Below are 18,596 nucleotides of genomic sequence, written 5' to 3'. Positions count from 1 at the left end.
GGAACACATTGAAGACAAGTTCGGCGAAGTGGACTCCCTGAGCAAGATGCGGTCGGGTTCGTTACTGATAAAAACTGCTTCGGCTGCCCAATCTGCGGCCCTTCGTGCCTGTACCCATCTTGGCACAATTCCCGTGTCCATTACCCCTCACCAGTCTCTAAATATGGTACAAGGTGTGATTTTTCACAGAGACCTCATCCTTCAAACTGATGAGGAACTTCGGGACAATCTCGGACGGCGGGGTGTTCACTTTGTTCGGCGTGTTCAGAAGGGTCCTAAAGATAATCGTATTGATACTGGTGCCTTTATCCTGGCCTTTGAAGGGGATACCCTTCCTGAGAAAGTTAAGATTATGGTCTATCGCTGTGATGTGAAGCCGTACATCCCACCTCCTATGCGGCGTTTTAAGTGTTTGCGTTTTGGCCACATGTCTTCTCGCTGTACCCAGGACCCTCTCTGTGGTGACTGTGGACGTCCACTCCATGAGGGGAGTCCCTGTGTTCCCCCTCCTGTATGTGTAAATTGTCATGGTAGTCATTCTCCACATTCAGCAGATTGCCCAGTCTATAAGAAAGAAAAAAAGATACAGGAGTATAAGTCTCTTGATCGTTTAAGCTACACAGAGGCCCGTAAGAAATATGCACGATTGCACCCTGTGTCCATGACATCTAGTTACGCCTTGGTTGCCTCTTCATCCCTTCCTCCCCCTTCCTTACCCCCATCCCGGACCCCTCTCCTTCCCCCCTCCCCTGCGGCTCCCACACCTTCTCCTCTGGGCGCCGCTCCCCCTCCCCAGCCGGAGAAGTGCCCCACTCCTTCGGCGTCTGCCGGTCAAGGGCGCCTCTCCCGGGATGCCCCTTCCCGGCACCTTCCAGGTCAAAGGTCTGCTGCAGCGCGGCGACCGCGAGAGCCGCGGTCTATCGGCCCCCAGGTCGCCCGGTCTCTTTCTGTTCCTGATCTTGCTGCAGCTGGCTCCATTATGCCACACAGCCCTCCTCGATCTCAGCCTGAAAAGAAGAAGAAACATAAGTCCCGGGACAAAGAGCCTCTGGTGTCACCGGAGGTCCCTTCCCCGGCTTCACAACCGGATTCTGACCTGTCGTTTATGGATGTCGCCCCCTCCTTGTCGGTGACGGGTGGGGACCCGGCGGTATGACTGGATTTAGCGTGTTCAGCCCTCATTTAAACCATCGTTCTGTGGTTCTCCAATGGAATTGTAATGGCTACTATCGTCACCTTCCGGAATTGAAATCCCTTCTTTCGTCCTACTCAGCAGCTTGTGTGGTTCTCCAGGAATCTCATTTTACTGATGCTCACTCACCGACCCTCCGTGGGTTCCGTGTTTTCTGTCGAAATCGGGTCGGACCCTTGCGGGCTTCTGGTGGCGTTTGTACGTTGGTCCGTACAGACATTGCTAGCACGTGGATTCCTCTCCAAACTACATTGGAAGCGGTTGCTGTTAGGGTCCACTTAGACTCTGCAGTCACAGTATGCAATCTTTATCTCCCTCCTGACAGGACTCTTACACCTGCTGCCTTAACCACCCTTCTTCAGCAACTTCCTCCTCCCTTCCTCCTCCTTGGGGATTTTAATGCTCATCATCCTTTGTGGGGCAGTGCCTTTCCATCTAGACGAGGTCTTCTTATAGACCAATTTATTGCAGACCACGACCTGTGCCTTCTTAATGATGGCTCCCCTACTCATTTCAGTGCTGGTCATGGTACCTTTTCTGCCATTGATCTTTCTCTTTCTTCTCCCTCTCTCCTCCCTTCATTACACTGGTCGCCACACGACGACCTTTGTGATAGTGACCATTTCCCGTTGATTATCACGCTCCCTTCCCGCTCCCCGATGGACAGGTTACCTCGTTGGTCTTTCCACCGCGCCGATTGGCCTCTATATACTGCACAGGTCGAGTTTTCTCCCTCTTTGTCGGGTTGTATTGATGACGTCCTACGTGACGTGTCTGACGCGATTGTTCGCGCTGCTAACCTTGCTGTCCCGCGCTCATGTGGACAATTTCGTCGTCGGCAAGTCCCGTGGTGGAGTACGGCCATTGCCATTGCCATCCGTGATCGCCGTCGAGCTTTGCAACACTTTAAGAGGCACCCATCTGTAGCCAGCCTTTCTACCTTTAAGCGCCTTCGCGCTAAAGCCCGTTATTTAATCAAACAGAGCAAGCGGATATGTTGGGAACGATTCGTTTCTTCCCTTGGTTCCACTGTCCCTCTGTCACGGGTATGGGCTACACTTCGCTCTCTCCAAGGTTGCCATCGGCAGTCCACCCTCCCAGGCCTTCACCTCCCAGATGGCATTTGTACGGACCCATTAGTTCTCGCAGAACATCTTGCGACCCATTTTGCAGTGGCATCAGCGTCGGCCTCCTATCCAGCTGCTTTCCTTCATCAAACACAGCAGGCTGAAGCTGTCACCTTATGTTTCAGCACTTGTGAGTCAGAATCTTACAACGAACCTTTCACTGAATGGGAATTTCTTTCTGCTCTATCTTCTTCTCATGATACGGCCCCTGGCCCAGATTCCATTCATAACCAGCTGCTTCAACATCTCAGTGCTCCATAATGGCACCATCTTCTTCGGGTGTTTAACCGTATCTGGCTCCAGGGTGACTTCCCTTCTCAGTGGAGGGATAGCATTGTGGTTCCTGTCCTTAAGCCTGGTCAGAACCCCCTATCTGCTGACAGCTATCGGCCGATTAGTTTGACCAATGTTGGTTGTAAGTTACTTGAACGGCTGGTAGCCCGTCGGCTCACTTGGGTCCTCGAATCTCGGGATCTATTGTCCCCTTACCAGTGTGGCTTTCGAGAGGGACGATCTCCAATCGATCATTTGCTTCGCTTGGAATCCGCAGTTCGGCAGGCTTTTTCCCAGCGCCGCCATTTGGTTGCAGTGTTTTTTGACCTTCGCAAGGCCTATGACACGGCCTGGCGCCATCACATCTTCCTAACCCTTCATCAGTGGGGTCTTCGGGGCCCACTCCCGATTTTTATCCGCCAGTTCCTGATCCATCGGTCATTCAGAGTTCGAGTTGGTACTGCTTTTAGTTCTCCACGGACCCAGGAGACGGGCATCCCACAGGGTTCTGTCTTGAGTGTCCTTCTTTTCCTCATTGCTATCGATGGACTTGTGGCCTCTGTCGGTCCCTTGGTTGCCCCTGCCCTGTATGTGGATGATTTCTGCATTTGGGTTAGTTCCTCCTCGATGCCATCTGCAGAACGGCAGCTCCAGGTGGCTATACGGCGTGCCTCTGCATGGACCCTCTCACACGGGTTTCAATTCTCTCCTTTAAAATCGCGGGTGGTCCACTTCTGTCGCCGTACTACGGTCCACCCTGATCCAGAGCTCTATCTCGCTGCACAAAGATTGCCTGTGGTTCCACAGTTTCGTTTCCTAGGTCTTCTTTTCGACAACAAGCTCACTTGGCTGCCCCATATCAGACTCCTGAAGGTAGGTTGTTTCCGTAAACTCAATGTCCTTCGCTTCCTTGCCCACTCCTCCTGGGGTGCGGACCGTTCCCTCCTCCTCCGTCTTTATCGTGCTCTAGTTCTGTCACGTTTGGACTATGGTTGTCAAGTTTATGGTTCAGCTGCTCCTTCCACGCTGCACGTGCTGGATCCAGTCCACCATCGTGGTATCCGTTTGGCCACCAGTGCCTTCCCTACTAGCCCTGTTGATAGTCTCCTGGTTGAAGCTGGGATCCCCCCCCTTTCTGTTCGGCGGTCCCAGCTTCTGGTGTCTTATGCCCTTACTATCCGTTCTTCTCCCGCTCATCCTTCCTATTCTATCCTATTCCCAGACCATGAACGTCGCCCGCCTGACTCCCGCCCTCGGGCGGGTTTACCGGTTGGGCTGCGCCTTGCGTCTCTTAACCGTGATTTTCGGCTTCCTTCTTTGTCCTGTCTTCCTCGCTCCCTCCCCTCCACCCCTCCTTGGTTAGTTCCTCGGCCTCGAATTCGGATGGATCTCCGCCGCGGTCCGAAAGATTCCATCCCCCCGGTGGTGTTCCGTTCCTTTTTCCGCCAAATTTTATGGGAGTTTCGGGATGCTGTTGTTTTTTACACTGATGGCTCTAAATCTGCTGATCATGTTGGGTATGCCTTCACGTCCTTTGTTGGAACGGAAAATCATCTACTGCCACCCTCATGTGGGGTGTTTACTGCGGAATTGATGGCAATTTCCCGGGCCCCTACCTTTATTAAACAATCCCAACACAACCGCGTTTTGTTATGTACGGACTCGATGAGTGGCCTTCTTGCTATTGACCGGTGTTTTTCGCGCCATCCCTTGGTCTCTGCCATCCATGACCATCTCGCTGATCTTCACCGTGCTGCTTGTTCCATTGACTTCCTATGGGTCCCGGGCCATGTGGGTATCCCGGGTAATGAGCTCGCTGATCGTTTGGCTGGGGGAGCAGTTACTTACCCCCCATTTTCTGTAACCCCTCCTGCAGCGGATTTACGGCTTCACATCAAATCTCACTTTGCACAGTCATGGGCCAATTCTTGGGAGGCTACTCCACTGTCTAATAAACTTCGTGCCATTAAGGTGAATCCAGGCCCATGGCGTTCTTCCTTTAGCCTCTCCCGCAAGGACTCGACAACACTGTGTCGTCTCCACATTGGCCATACCAGGCTGACCCATGGTTTCCTTTTGCGTGATGAGCCACCCCCGCTATGTGGTTGTGGAGCCTTCCAGTCAGTGGCCCACATTTTGGTTGAGTGCCCCCTTCTTTTGGCTCTGCGTGCTAAGTACAGACTCCCCCACACTTTACCTTTGATGTTGGCTGACGATTCCCGGATGGTCTCTCTGGTTCTAGGTTTCCTCCGGGAGAGTGGTTTTTATTCTCAGTTTTAAAGTTTTTAATCTCCCTCTGGTGTTGGGGCAGGGCGGTGAGTGTTTGGGTGTCTCCCACTGTAGGCAGTGTTCAGAGATTCCCGATTCACCTCCCTGACCGAAATCCTCTTTTCTTTCCCTTTTACTCTGTTTTTACCCCTTCTTTTTCAGGCTTGGTTAGTTTTTCTATTCCCGTACGTACTTTCTGCATTATAGCAGTTGTACCTTTTAAGTCACAGGTGGTCTTGCCTATGCTGCTTCAGCATAGTGTTGGGTTCGTTCTCTTGCCAACTTCCCTCATTTGTTTTTACTAATGACAACGTGACTGCCCTTTTACGTTTCCCCTTTATCCGTTTTATTTTTCTGACTATACTGAGATGTCCCGTTAGCAGAATGGAGTCTATTTGAAACAAGGGACTGATGACCTTGCTGTTTGGTCCCTTTAACCTCAAACAACCAACCAACCAACCCATCCCCCATCTTCGCCCCCTCCCCTCACCTCCGCCACTTTCCTTCCCTTTCTCCCCTCTGGGAGTATGTTTTGTGCCTGCTCACTCTAAGGCTCACCCTTCATCGGGTTCTGCTAAATCTCGAGCACAATAGTCAGACACCCGGACTTCCAAAAAGGAGCCTACACGCGAAGATTTTTACGTACCCCAAATTCACAACCATCAGTTCCTCCTCCATCTAAACATCCTGTTTCCAAGAAGGCTAATAAGAAACCCAGTTCCTCTCCTTCTCCGCCACGGCACGTCTCATCTACAGCACCACCTGGCGGTAGCCGCCCTCGGCCGTCTTCTGTGTCGCCGAGGCGCACTGCTGGCGGCCGATCAACCGGCCGATCGCTGGTGGCAGGAGCTGCTCCTGAAAAACCTATGGATCAGGATCTTCTGCCTTCGGCTGACTGCCGTTCCACGCTGTCAGTCGCAAGCTCTGAGCTGTCGTTGAGTTGAGAGCAACCTTGGTCACATTCTTCCATTTTCTGCCACCCTATATCCATTATCCATTGGAATATACACGGCATTCGAGCCAATCGGGGATGAATTGTCGATCCTCTTACGATCCTACTCGCCGGTCATCTTCTGTCTTCAGGAAACAAAGCTGCATCCGCACGACTGCTTTGTTTTCCCCCATTTTCAGTCAGTCCGATTTGATCTCCCCTCTATTGAAGGCACTCCAGCACATGAAGGACTCATGATTCTTCTCCATGATACACTTCATTATCACCCAATCCCCTTAAATACTTCCTTCCAAGCCATCGCTGTCCATCTCTCCCTTTCTGGATACACCTTCTCTCTTCTACTGTATACATTCCATCGTCCACACCAATGGCACGAGCTGATCTCCTTCATCTTCTTGGTCAGCTTCAACCCCCCTATTTGCTGGTTTGGGACTTCAATGCCCACCACCCGCTTTGGGGATCTCCACATCCTTGTCCGTGTGGCTCACTATTGATAGACGTCTTCCACCAAGCGGATCTTGTTTGTCTCAACACTGGGGACCCTACATTTTTGTCTGCCTCCACGACAAATTTCTCTCATTTGGACGTTTCGGTCGGTACTGTTCCGCTAGCTCGGCGCTTCGAATGGTTCGCCCTTGCTGATACACACTCAAGTGACCACTTTCCATGTGTCCTTCGATTGCAGCCACACCTGCCATATATGCCCGCGACACTGGAAGTTTGCCCAAGCCGATTGGACACTTTTTTCGTCTCTAGCGACATTCGATGACCGTCACTTTCCTAGCGTCGACGATGAGGTCACTCATATTACCGACGTTATTCTTACAGCTGCGGAACGTTCAATACCTCGCACCTCCGAATTGCCCCGGCGCCCCTCCAGTTCCTTGGTGGAACGAGGCGAGCCGTGACGCAATACGTGAGCGGCGACGTGCTCTTCGCGTTTTCAGACACCATCCTACTTTGGCCAACTGTATCTGCTGTAAGCAGTTCCGTGCGCCGTGCCGTCGCGTCATCCGCGATAGCAAGAAGGCAAGCTGGGACTTCCTTACTAGCTCATTTAACACCTCCACTCCCTCCTCGGAAGTTTGGAGTCGGATTCGACGGTTACAGGCGCTCCTAGTTTCTCCCCGGTCTCTGGGCTCACTGTCGCGTATGATACATTAGTGGACCCCGTCGCTATTTCTAACTCATTGGGTCAATACTTTGCTGAGATTTGGAGCTCTTCAAATTAGCCGCCAGCGTTTCTCCCGAAGAAACGTGCAGCGGAAGTGCGACCTCTTGCTTTCTCCTCTTAAAATCGCGAAAGCTACAACACTGTTTTCTCTATGCGGGAACTCCAACATGCACTCTCTTCTTCTCGCTCCTCCACCCCAGGACCGGATGGTATCCACATCCAAATGTTGCTGCATTTATCATACCATAGTCTGCGTTATCTCCTTCGCCTTTATAATCGAATTTGGACCGACAGTACTATTCCCAGACGATGGCGGGAAGCTATCGTCGTTTCTGTTCCGAAACCTGGAAAGGACAAACATCTCCCCTCTCGCTATCGCCCCATTTCTCTTAATAGTAGTGTATGTAAGGTTTTGGAGCGTATGGTGAATTGCCGTTTAGCTTGGTGGCTGGAGTCCCGCAGTCTTTTTAACACCTGCCCAATGCGGTTTCCGAAAGCATCGTTCTGCAGTTGACCATCTTGTTGCTCTCTACACTTATATCATGAACAATTTTCTCCGGAAACTCCAAACAGTAGCAATATTTTTTGATCTGGAGAGAGCATACGATACCTGTTGGAGGACAGGCATCCTCCGCACACTGTTCTCTTGGGGCTTTCGCAGTCGGTTGGCCCTTTTTCTTCGCTAATTTATGGCAGAGCGCACATTTAAAGTGCGGGTGAACACTACTCTCTCCCGTACTTTCTCCCAAGAAAACGGGGTACCTCAGGGCTCCGTGCTAAGTGTTGTACTGTTTGCCATTGCCATAAATCCAATTATGGATTTTCTCCTTCCTGATGTCTCGGGCTCCCTCTTTGTGGACGATTTTTGCGATCTACTACAACTCTCAACGGACGAGCCTTCTTGAACGACGTCATCAATGCTGTCTCGATCGCCTCCACTCTTGGAGCATCGAAACAGGCTTCCGCTTTTCTCCCAGTAAGACAGTTTGTGTTAATTTTTGGCGTCGTACGGAGTTTCTTCCACCTTCCTTACATCTAGGACCTGTCAACCTTCCGTTTTCGGACATCGTTAAATTCTTGGGTCTTATGTTTGACAGAAAACTGTGCTGGTCCTCCCACGTTTCCTATCTTTCGGCTCGCTGTCTGCGATCCCTCAAAACCCTCCGTGTCCTGAATGGTACCTCCAGGGGAGCGGACCGAGTGGTCCTTCTCCGCCTCTATCGCGCCTTAGTGCGCTCGAAATTGGATTATGGAAGCATAGTTTACTCCTCTGCTCGGCCGTCTATTCTTCGGCGTCTCGACTCTATCCACCACCGTGGATTACGTTTTAGTGTCGAACTTTTTACACCAGCCCTGTGGAAAGCTTTTATGCTGAGACTGCTGAACCTCCGCTGTCCAATCGGCGAGCTGTCCTTCTAAGTCGTTATGCTAGCCATTTGTCTTCCATGCCTGCTAATCCAGCCCATGGCATTTTTTTCGACGCCTCCTTGGATTTAGGGTATGCAGGCCGCCCTTCCTCCCTACTACCACCAGGAGTCCGCTTCCGTCAACTGCTCCATTCTCTTTCCTTCCGCTTTCCTAAAACTTTCTTGACAACTTGGGGTACAGCACCGCCTTGGCTCCGTCCCCGGACCTGCCTGCTCCGTGACCTTTGTCACATGAAGGCATGTCCAGCTCCTTCTCCGCGCTGTATCAACTGCAATGATGGCCATGCCACCTCCTCTTGGAATTGTCCCATGTATCTTGACTGGGCAGTTCAAGAGATCCTGGTAAAGGAAAAAATGCCTTACCCAGTCGCTCACAAGTTACTGGCTAGTCGCAAACCCTGTGTTCTCCTGTCTGATGCCTACAGTTCTGTCGTTGTTACCCCTCGTTCCATGAAGAACATGGCCACGCAGACAAGTGGCCTCCAATTCAGCTCTGAAATTGTGAAATCGCCCAATGTCAAGGTAGCATCGCCATCCCCTCCGTCCAACTGTGAAACAAGCTGTCAGACTCTCGCCTCAAGGGGCGAAGCCACCGACTACACAACTGGTAGGCCGGAAAGGACAGAGAGAGTACTCCTGTGAAGAGTTCCTCCATCCCTCCAGACAAACAAAACCCGAGTCTTCCTCCAACCGGAAAGGATTGAAGAAGTCCACCAAAGGCAAATGTCTTCTGCTTCACCAACTCGAAGATCCTCTTTGATGGTGTCGCCACGTGATACCTTAGCCTGGCCGGCCTCTGTGTTGCCAGTGCCCACCAACAACCGTTTTTCAGCGTTGGACACCACAGACCGACCACACAAGCATGCTGATGCTTCTGCGGACCCCATGGAGCGACTCTTCCCCGTCTGTCACTCGGCAACCGCCAAGATGACACACCTATGTCTCTTCCTCATTGTGAGTCTCCTCCAATAGAACGTTCGCTGCCTTCAGTACCACAAAGAGGATTTATGGCTGCTTTTAGCTTCGCTGCATCCCCTTGTTATCTGTCTTCAGGAAACGAAACTGCGCCCTCACGACAGCTTTGAGCTTTCACATATCTTTCCAGTTCGTTTTGACATCCCCGTGAGGTCGGCATTCCATCTCATGCTGCTCATACGGGATGACATTCATAGTCATCCCATCTCCCTGACTACCAGTCTTCAAGCTGTTGCAGTTCGTCTTTTCTTTCCCCGCCTGACTTTTTCCCTCTGTACCATTTGTGCCCCTCCATCATTCGCTGTCACCAGAGCAGACTTAGTTCAGTTTATTAGGCAGCTACCTCCACCGTTTTTGCTACTTGGTGACTTTAATGTGCATCATCCCCTTTTGGGTTCTCCCAGGACCTGTCAGAGAGGTGCCCTCTTGGCTGACCTTCTTCATCAATTTAACCTCTTCTACCTTAACAGAGGAGCACCCACTTCCCCTTACTCCTGGCACACCTATTCCAATTTGAACCTATACTTTTGCACTGCCCAGCTTGCCCCTCATCTTGAGTGATCCATTCCCTCTGACACCTGCTCGAGCGACCATTTCCTGTGTGCTATCCATTTGCTGACTCCTACCCCTTCCACATGCACGCCCAAATGGCACCTTCCTAAGGATGACTGGCAATTTTACTCCTCCATGGCAACCTACAGAGAACGTTTTTTTCCCAGTTGTCATGATCAGGTGGACTATCGCACAAACGTTATCCTTACTCCTGCAGAACATTCCATTTCCTGCACTTCCTCTTTACCACATCGTGTCCCAGTCGCTTGGTGGCCTGAGGCATGCCGCGACCCAATTCGCACTCAGTGACGTCCTCTCCTCGTGTTTGATCGCCATCCTACGATGGCAAACTACATTCATTATAAACAGATGCATGCAAAGTGTCATCGCGTTCTTTGGGAAAGCAAGAGAGCCAACTGGATTTCATACACTAGTTCTTTTAACAGTTTCACACCTTCCTGTGTCGTGTGGGACAACCTCCGATGGCTCTCTGGGACCAAGATCCATTTCCCACTTTCTGGCCTGACAGTAGCTGACGATGTCATCGTGGACCCTACTGCTATCTCTAACACCTTGGGCCACCAGTTTGAGGACGTTTCGAGCTCTTCACACTATCATCCTGCCTTTCTCCGTCAGAAACGAGTGGAGGAGGCTCAGGTGATTCCATTCCCTTCTCCACATCATGAGTGTGAGGACGATACCCTTCTCTGAATCGTGAGTGCTACAATGCCGCCTTTATTATGAGGGAGCTAGATCAAGCTCTCAGTTCATCCCGATCCTCTTCCCCAGGGCCAGGCGCCATCCACATGTTGCAGCACCTTTCTCTTGCGAGCAAGCACTTTCTGCTTAACACGTACAACTGCATCTGGGCAGAGGGCACATTCCCAGACGCTGTCGTGAAGCCACTGTCATTCCCATACCTAAGCCCGGCAAGGACAAAAACCTGCCTTCCAGCTACCGCCCCATGTCTCTTACGAGCTGCGTTTGCAAGGTGATGCAACGTGTGATTCATGCCCAGCTGGTCTGCTGGATCGAGTCTAGCAGTTTGCTGACGAATGCACAGTGTGGATTTCGAGCATGGGGATCTGCAGTTGGCCATCTCGTTACTTTGTCCACCTATGTCATGAATGGTTTCCTGTGGAAATCACAGACTATTGCCTTGTTTTTCGGTTTGGAGAAGGCCTAAGACACCTGCTGGAGAACTGGAATCCTCCGCACTCTTGACACGTGGGGCTTCCGCGGCCATCTGCCCTATATCCTTCAGGCATTTTTAAAAGACTGTGTTTTCAAGGTGTGTGTGGGTTCTGCCATGTCGGACACCTTTATCCAGGAAAATGGTGCGCCTCAGGGTTCCGCTTTGTGCGTCGTCCTCTTTGCTATCGCCGTTAACACTAAAACAGCATGTATCCTGCCGGGCATCTCCGGCTCCCTTTTTGTTGACGGTTTTGCCATCTATTGCAGTTCTTCACGGACCTGTCTCACTGAGCGTCGTCTTCAGCGCTGTCTTGATCATGTGACGTACCTGGAATCCCACAGTACTCGGTTCCTCAGTGACCTATAAGTCCTAATTGTTACTTCCTGGGGTGCTGATCGAACCACCCTCCTCCATTTGTACCAGTCCCTTGTCCGTTCGAAACTCGACTGTGTGCTTTATTTATGCGTCTACGCATCCATCCCTCGTACGTCATCTCAACACTATCCACCACCATGTTATCCATTCGGCCACGGGCACCTTGTAGACTAGCCCAGTTGAGAGTCTGTATGCTTAAGCTGCTAATCTACCACTGCCCTACTGCCGTGACTTTTTCCTCAAAAGATATTCCTGCCGTTTGTCTGCCATGCGTGGACACCCATCCTATGCCGCCTTCGGTGATTCCTTTGATCGCCAATATGGGGCGCGCCCCTCTTCTCTGTTACCTCCTGGAGTCCGCTTTCGCCACTTGCTATGGCGGCTTAACTTCACGCTGCCTGCAACTTTCCCAGTGGGTGTGAATCCTTCACTACCTTGGCTTCGTGAAGTGGCCCATGTTAACTTTGGCCTTCAGTACATTACTCTAGCCTCGGTCTATCGCCTTCAGTTTCACGAACTCCACATGGAACTTCGCGATAATACCTTCGTATACACTGATGGCTCTCAGACTGACTGTGGGGTCGGATGTGTGCCTTGATCATCGCAACACGTTTGTTTCGATATCGGCTTCTGGCAAACTTCTCAGTATTTACAGCCGATCTCTTCGCCTTGCATCAGTTCACGGAGTACATACAGCGACACAGCCTTTTCAATTGTGCTCTCTGCTCAGACTCACTCAGCGTCCTTCAAATTCTATGTGCACTGCACACTGCCCATCTCTTAGTGCAGTGGGTCCAGGAAAACTGTCACTTGCTCACACTTGGTAGAGCCAGTGTGATGCTTCTGTGGTTTCCTGGTCACGTCGGTCTGCCAGGAAACTAAGCTGCTGACGCTGCTGCCAAGGCTGCAGTCCTCGTACCTCAGACCACGAGTACCTCTGTTCCCTCCGATCATCTCTGTGTTGCCTTCTGTCAGGAGGTGGTGTTCCTTTGGCATCGCCAATGGTCCTCCGTTCGCGGGAATAAGCTCAGGATTATTAAGCCTCTCCCACCGGCTCGGACGACCTACCCTCGGCCCTCCTGCCGGGAGGTGGTCATTTTAAGTAGGCTGCGTGCTGGCAATTCCTTTTTAGGCATCGTCATTTGATAAGTGGCCATACCCCACCATTTTGTACACATTGCGTCCAAGTTTTAACTGCCCGCCACTTCCCGATGGAATGTCCATTTTTTAACCGTTTACGTTTACGTTCCCACTTGGGTTTGTCATCTGAGTTATCGGCCGTTTTAGCAAATGACGCACGGGCTTTCGACTGTCTTCACGTGTCTGTTTTTAGCTGTCTTCTATTATGTCAATAGGGACTGACGTATAGTCGTTTTTCAACTCATCTCTGTCTTCGTGTTCTGTAGTTTTGACTTGGGCGCGAATGGCCCCAGTTGTTTCTTGCGCACTAAAGCAAAAACAAAACAAATATGTGAGTAACTGACTAAAGATTCAGTGCTACATATCGTTGGATGTTGCCCTGTACGGAGATTTCAGGTATTGCAGTCTGACCAGAGGTAGCATTTCTCAACAAGGCTTTACTATCAAATGGTCGATGAGCTGTTTGAACCAACTCGTGCATGACAACATACAGGACTGGTTGTTAACAGCAGAGTAATACATATTCAAGTAAATTATAGTTTGTGTACGTAAATACAAGGAGAATTTAGGAGTGTTAAAGCAATATGGGAAATACTACTATTGTGTTGTGGTCTTCTCTCCAAAAACTGGACTGACGCATCTCTCCATGCTACCCTATCCTGTGAAAGCTCTTAATTTCCGAATAACTACTCCAACCTACATCCTTGTGAATCTGACTGACCGATGAACACACTATTCATCCGTTGGCCTCCCTCTACGACTTTTCCCCTCCAAGCTTCCCTCCAATACTGTAAGTGGGCTTTTTAGGTTTTTATATTGGTAACGCCACGTAGCGTTCTGTATGAAAATCACTGACTGTGCTGTGTCCAGTCTGTGCCTGGTTGGCATTGTAGTGTTGGCCACTTGGATGTGAACAGCGCGTAGCGTTGCGCAGTTGGAGGTGAGCCGCCAGCAATGGTGGATGTGGGGAGAGAGATGGCAGAATTTTGAGAGCGGATGATCTGGAATATTGTCCGTCAGAAAAACGAAATTTCTAAGACTGGATGTCATGAATTGATATATATAATGACTTTTGAACACTATTAAGGTAAATACATTGTTTGTTCTCTATCAAAATCTTTTATTTGCTAACTATGCGTATCAGTAGTTAGAATGTTTTATTTAGCTGACAGTATTGGCGCTCGTTGTATTTCAGTAGTTCGAGTAACGAAGATTTTTGTGAGGTAAGTGATTCATGAAAGGTATAGGTTATTGTTAGTCACGGCCATTCTTTTGTAGGGATTATTGAAAGTCAGATTGCGTTGCACTGAAAATATCGTGTGTCAGTTTAGTGATGATCAGAATAAGTAAAGAGAGAAGTGTCTGAGTGCGTTCACTTTTGCTCAGCTGTTTGAAAATCAAATAACGTAAGAGGTTTACCAGCACAGTAAATTAAAATTTTCGAAAGGGGACGTTTCAGTACTAAATTGGTAATCCCTTGATGCCTCAGAACGTGTCCTACCAACCGATCCTTTCTTCTAATCGTGTCACAAAGTCCTATTCTCCCCAATTCTACTCAGTACTTCTTCATTAGTTACGTGATCCACCTATCTAATCTTCACCGCTCTTCTGTAGCACCGCATTTCAAAAGTTTCTATTCTCCTTTCGTGTAAACTGTTTATCGTCCATGTTGCACTTCCATACATAGCGACACATCATACAAATAGTTTCAGAAAAGGCTTCCAGACACTTAAATATATGCTGTATGTAAAGAAATTTCTCTTGTTGAGAAACGCTTTTCTTGTCAACGTTAGTCTGCATTTTATATCCTGTCTACTTCGACCATCATCAGTTATTTTGCTCCCAAAATAGCAAAACTCATCTACTTTAAGTGTATCATTTCCTAATCTAATTCCCTCAGCATCACTTGATTTAATTCGACTACGTTCCATTAACCGTGTTTTGCTTTTCTTTATGTTCATTGTATTATTGATTGTATCTTTGATAATTTGTAACTGTTCACTTGTAACATTTGTTTGACAAACACAGAATACCATATTGTTGTAATTGAGTGGTGTTGCTTGCCGCCGGCAGGGGGGGCCATGCGGTTCTAGACGCTACATTCTGGAACCGTATGACCGCTACGGTCGCAGGTTCGAATCCTGCCTCGGGCACGGATGTGTGTGATGTCCTTAGGTTCGTTAGGTTTAAGTAGTTCTAAGTTCTAGGGGACTGATGGCCTTATAAGTTAAGTCCCATAGTGCTCAGAGCCTTTTTTTTTTTTTTTTTTTTTTTTTTTTTTTTTTTTTTTTTTTTTTTTTTTTGCGAAGATCTGCCTGAGGCTCACACGAATATTGATGGTGTTGTGTAATGGCAGGGGGCTCATCAGAAGATGCGGTCTTTCAGAATCATCCTCAGTGGAACGCGTTGTGGAGGCTGAGGAGACGGCGGGCTTGGACCTGGGCCCCCTGCTGGACGCCGGGGAGTGCACCGTCGTGACCCTGGCGGCGGGGGAGACGCGGTTGGCGGCGCACAGGGCCGTTCTGGCTGCGAGGAGTCCAGTGTTTGCCGCCCTGGTCCACCAGGACTCGCTGGAAGTCAGCGGCGGCCACATCGACCTCACAGATGTCGAGGGCCCGGAGCTGCGCCACCTGGTCTCGTACTGCTACACCCTACGGGCTCCACAGCGGCCGAGTGTGGTCCCACAGCTTCTGGTAGCCGCAGACAAATACGGCATTTCGGGGTTGAAGGGAGTGTGCGAGCAGCAGCTGGCCGCTCAGCTCTCAGTGGAGACCGCAGCGGCCACAGCTGTGCTCTCCGTCAGGCACTCCTGTCCCAGACTCACAGCGGCCGCCCTTGCCTTCATAAAGGCCAACCACGAGGTGCTGGCCACGCAGGGTTGGTTCGATGCAGTGCTCCACCAGCCCGAAGACGCAGTCGAAGTGAGTCGGCTGCTCGGTGAGATGGCACAATTCAGGCAAGCATAAGATAAGATATTCATCAGTGTTTCCCGTGTCTGTGTGTGTGTGTGTGTGTGTGTGTGTGTGTGTGTGTGTGTGTGTGTGTGTAATGTCTGTGTTACGAAATAATTCTCCATTGTTGGCTATAAAACACGTTTTCTGGTTGCAAACTATGCGTCCATTCCCTTTTCTTGACAGGTTCAATAGAGCTCTAATTTAAACTTTATTAGCAGATAAGTTAACTAACAAAAATCACTGAAGAGCCAAGCTTCAAAAATTGACCTTGAAGCAGATCATCCATTTTTTCAGTCACTGTTTCTGTTTGGTATGAAGACTCTGAACAAAGGCTATACTGGCTGTGGTCTTTACTAGTAGTATTCTCGCTTTGGGCACAACCTCTGCTCAGCAAGGAAACACACACACACACACACACACACACACACACACACACACACACAGTGACATGGGTAGCTTGTAGCCAGGTAGGCGAGTGCTCGGAATTTTTTGTCCGCACTACATAGGTCACCACAGTGAACATGTTGTTGTGGTCTTCAGTCCTGAGACTGGTTTGATGCAGCTCTCCATGCTACTCTATCCTGTGCAAGCTTCTTCATCTCCCAGTACCTACTGCAACCTACATCCTTCTGAATCTCCTTAGTGTATTCATCTCTTGGTCTCCCTCTACGAGTTTTACCCTCCACGCTGCCCTCCAATGCTAAATTTGTGATCCCTTGATGCCTCAAAACATGTCCTACCAACCGATTCCTTCTTCTCGTCAAGATGTGCCACAAACTTCTCTTCTCCCCAATCCTATTCAATACCTCCTCATTAGTTACGTGATCGACCCACCTTATCTTCAGCATTCTTCTGTAGCACCACATTTCGAAAGCTTCTATTCTCTTCTTGTCCAAACTGGTTATCGTCCATGTTTCACTTCCATACATGGCTACACTCCATACAAATACTTTCAGAAACGACTTCTTGACACTTAAATCTATACTCGATGTTAACAAATTTCTCTTCTTCAGAAACGATTTCCTTGCCATTGCCAGTCTACATTTTATATCCTCTCTACTTCGACCATCATCAGTTATTTTACTCCCTAAATAGCAAAACTCCTTTACTACTTTAAGTGTCTCATTTCCTAATCTAATCCCCTCAGCATCACCGGATTTAATTTAACTACATTCCATTATCCTCGTTTTGCTTTTGTTGATGTTCATCTTATATCCTCCTCTCAAGACACTGTCCATTCCGTTCAACTGCTCTTCCAAGTCCTTTGCTGTCTCTGACAGAATTACAATGTCATCGGCGAACCTCAAAGTTTTTACTTCTTCTCCATGAATTTTTATACCTACTCCGAATTTTTCTTTTGTTTCCTTTACTGCTTGCTCAATATACAGATTGAATAACATCGGGGAGAGGCTACAACCCTGTCTCACTCCTTTCCCAACCACTGCTTCCCTTTCATGCCCCTCGACTCTTCTAACTGCCATCTGGTTTGTGTACAAATTGTAAATAGCCTTTCGCTCCCTGTATTTTACCCCTGCCACCTTCATAATTTGAAAGAGAGTATTCCAGTTAACGTTGTCAAAAGCTTTCTCTAAGTCTACAAATGCTAGAAACGTAGGTTTGCCTTTTCTTAATCTTTCTTCTAAGATAAGTCGTTAGGTTAGTATTGCCTCACGTGTTCCAACATTTCTTTGGAATCCAAACTGATCTTCCCCGAGGTCCGCTTCTACCAGTTTTTTCATTCGTCTGTAAAGAATTCGCGTTAGTATTTTGCAGCTGTGACTTATTAATCTGATAGTTCGGTAATTTTCACATCTGTTAACACCTGCTTTCTTTGGGATTGGAATTATTATATTCTTCTCGAAGTCTGTGGGTATTTCGCCCGTCTCATACATCTTGCTCACCAGATGGTAGAGTTTTGTCGTGACTGGCTCTCCCAAGGCCATCAGTAGTTCTAATGGAATGTTGTCTACTCCCGGGGCCTTGTTTCGACTCAGGTCTTTCAGTGCTCTGTCAAACTCTTCACGCAGTATCTTATCTCACATTTCATCTTCATCTACATCCTCTTCCATTTCCATAATATTGTCCTCAAGTACATCGCCCTTGTATAAACCCTCTATATACTCCTTCCACCTTTCTGCCTCCCTTCTTTGCTTAGAACTGGGTTGCCATCTGAGCTCTTGATATTCATACAAGTGGTTCTCTTCTCTCCAAAGGTCTCTTTAATTTTCCTGTAGGCAGTATCTATCTTACTCCTAGTGAGACAAGCCTCTACATCCTTACATTTGTCCTCTAGCCATCCCTGCTTAGCCATTTTGCACTTCCTCTCGATCTCATTTTTGAGACGTTTGGATTCCTTTTTGCCTGCTTCATTTACTGCATTTTTATATTTTCTCCTTTCATCAATTAAATTCAGTATTTCTTCTGTTACCCAAGGATTTCTATTAGCCCTCGTCTTTTTACCTACCTGATCCTCTGCTGCCTTCACTACTTCATCCCTCAGAGCTACCCATTCTTCTTCTACTGTATTTCTTTCCCCCATTCCTGTCAATTGTTCCCTTATGCTCTCCCTGAAACTCTCTACAACCTCTGGTTCTTTCAATTTATCCAGGTCCCATCTCCTTAAATTCCCGCCTCTTTGCAGTTTCTTCAGTTTCAATCTGCAGTTCATAACCAATAGATTGTGGTCAGAATCCACATCTGCCCCTGGAAATGTCTTACAATTTAAAACCTGGTTCCTAAATCTCTGTCTTACCATTATGTAATCTATCTGATACCTTTTAGTATCTCCAGGATTCTTCCAGGTATACAACCTTCTTTCATGATTCTTGAACCAAGTGTTAGCTATGATTAAGTTATGCTCTGTGCAAAATTCTACCAGGCGGCTTCCGCTTTCATTTCTTCCCCCCAATCCAGTGAACCTATTCACATAAAACAGCCTTCTGTTTGGTGACACTGCTGTTCATAATGAGCTACGTATAAATGGTATCGCTCT

The 18,596-nt window shown here is 48.8% G+C and overlaps 1 protein-coding gene across 1 annotated transcript in view; it reads left to right on the top strand.

Moving 5' to 3' along the window:
• The window catches only part of LOC124805001 (poly [ADP-ribose] polymerase tankyrase-1-like), a 60,940-nt gene that overhangs the window by 19,649 nt on the left and 22,695 nt on the right, over positions 1-18,596 (top strand). Inside the window, exon 3 of the mRNA XM_047265398.1 lies at positions 15,036-15,606. Within this exon, the coding sequence (XP_047121354.1) occupies positions 15,036-15,606 (571 nt within the window). The remainder of the gene's footprint in view (positions 1-15,035; positions 15,607-18,596) is intronic.

The sequence above is a fragment of the Schistocerca piceifrons genome, chromosome 7 (genome assembly GCF_021461385.2).
Source record: "Schistocerca piceifrons isolate TAMUIC-IGC-003096 chromosome 7, iqSchPice1.1, whole genome shotgun sequence".
In the NCBI taxonomy this organism is placed as follows: Eukaryota; Metazoa; Arthropoda; class Insecta; order Orthoptera; family Acrididae; genus Schistocerca; species Schistocerca piceifrons.
The sequence above is the reverse complement of the archived record's forward strand: the minus strand, read 5'-3'. Positions and strand labels throughout refer to the sequence as shown.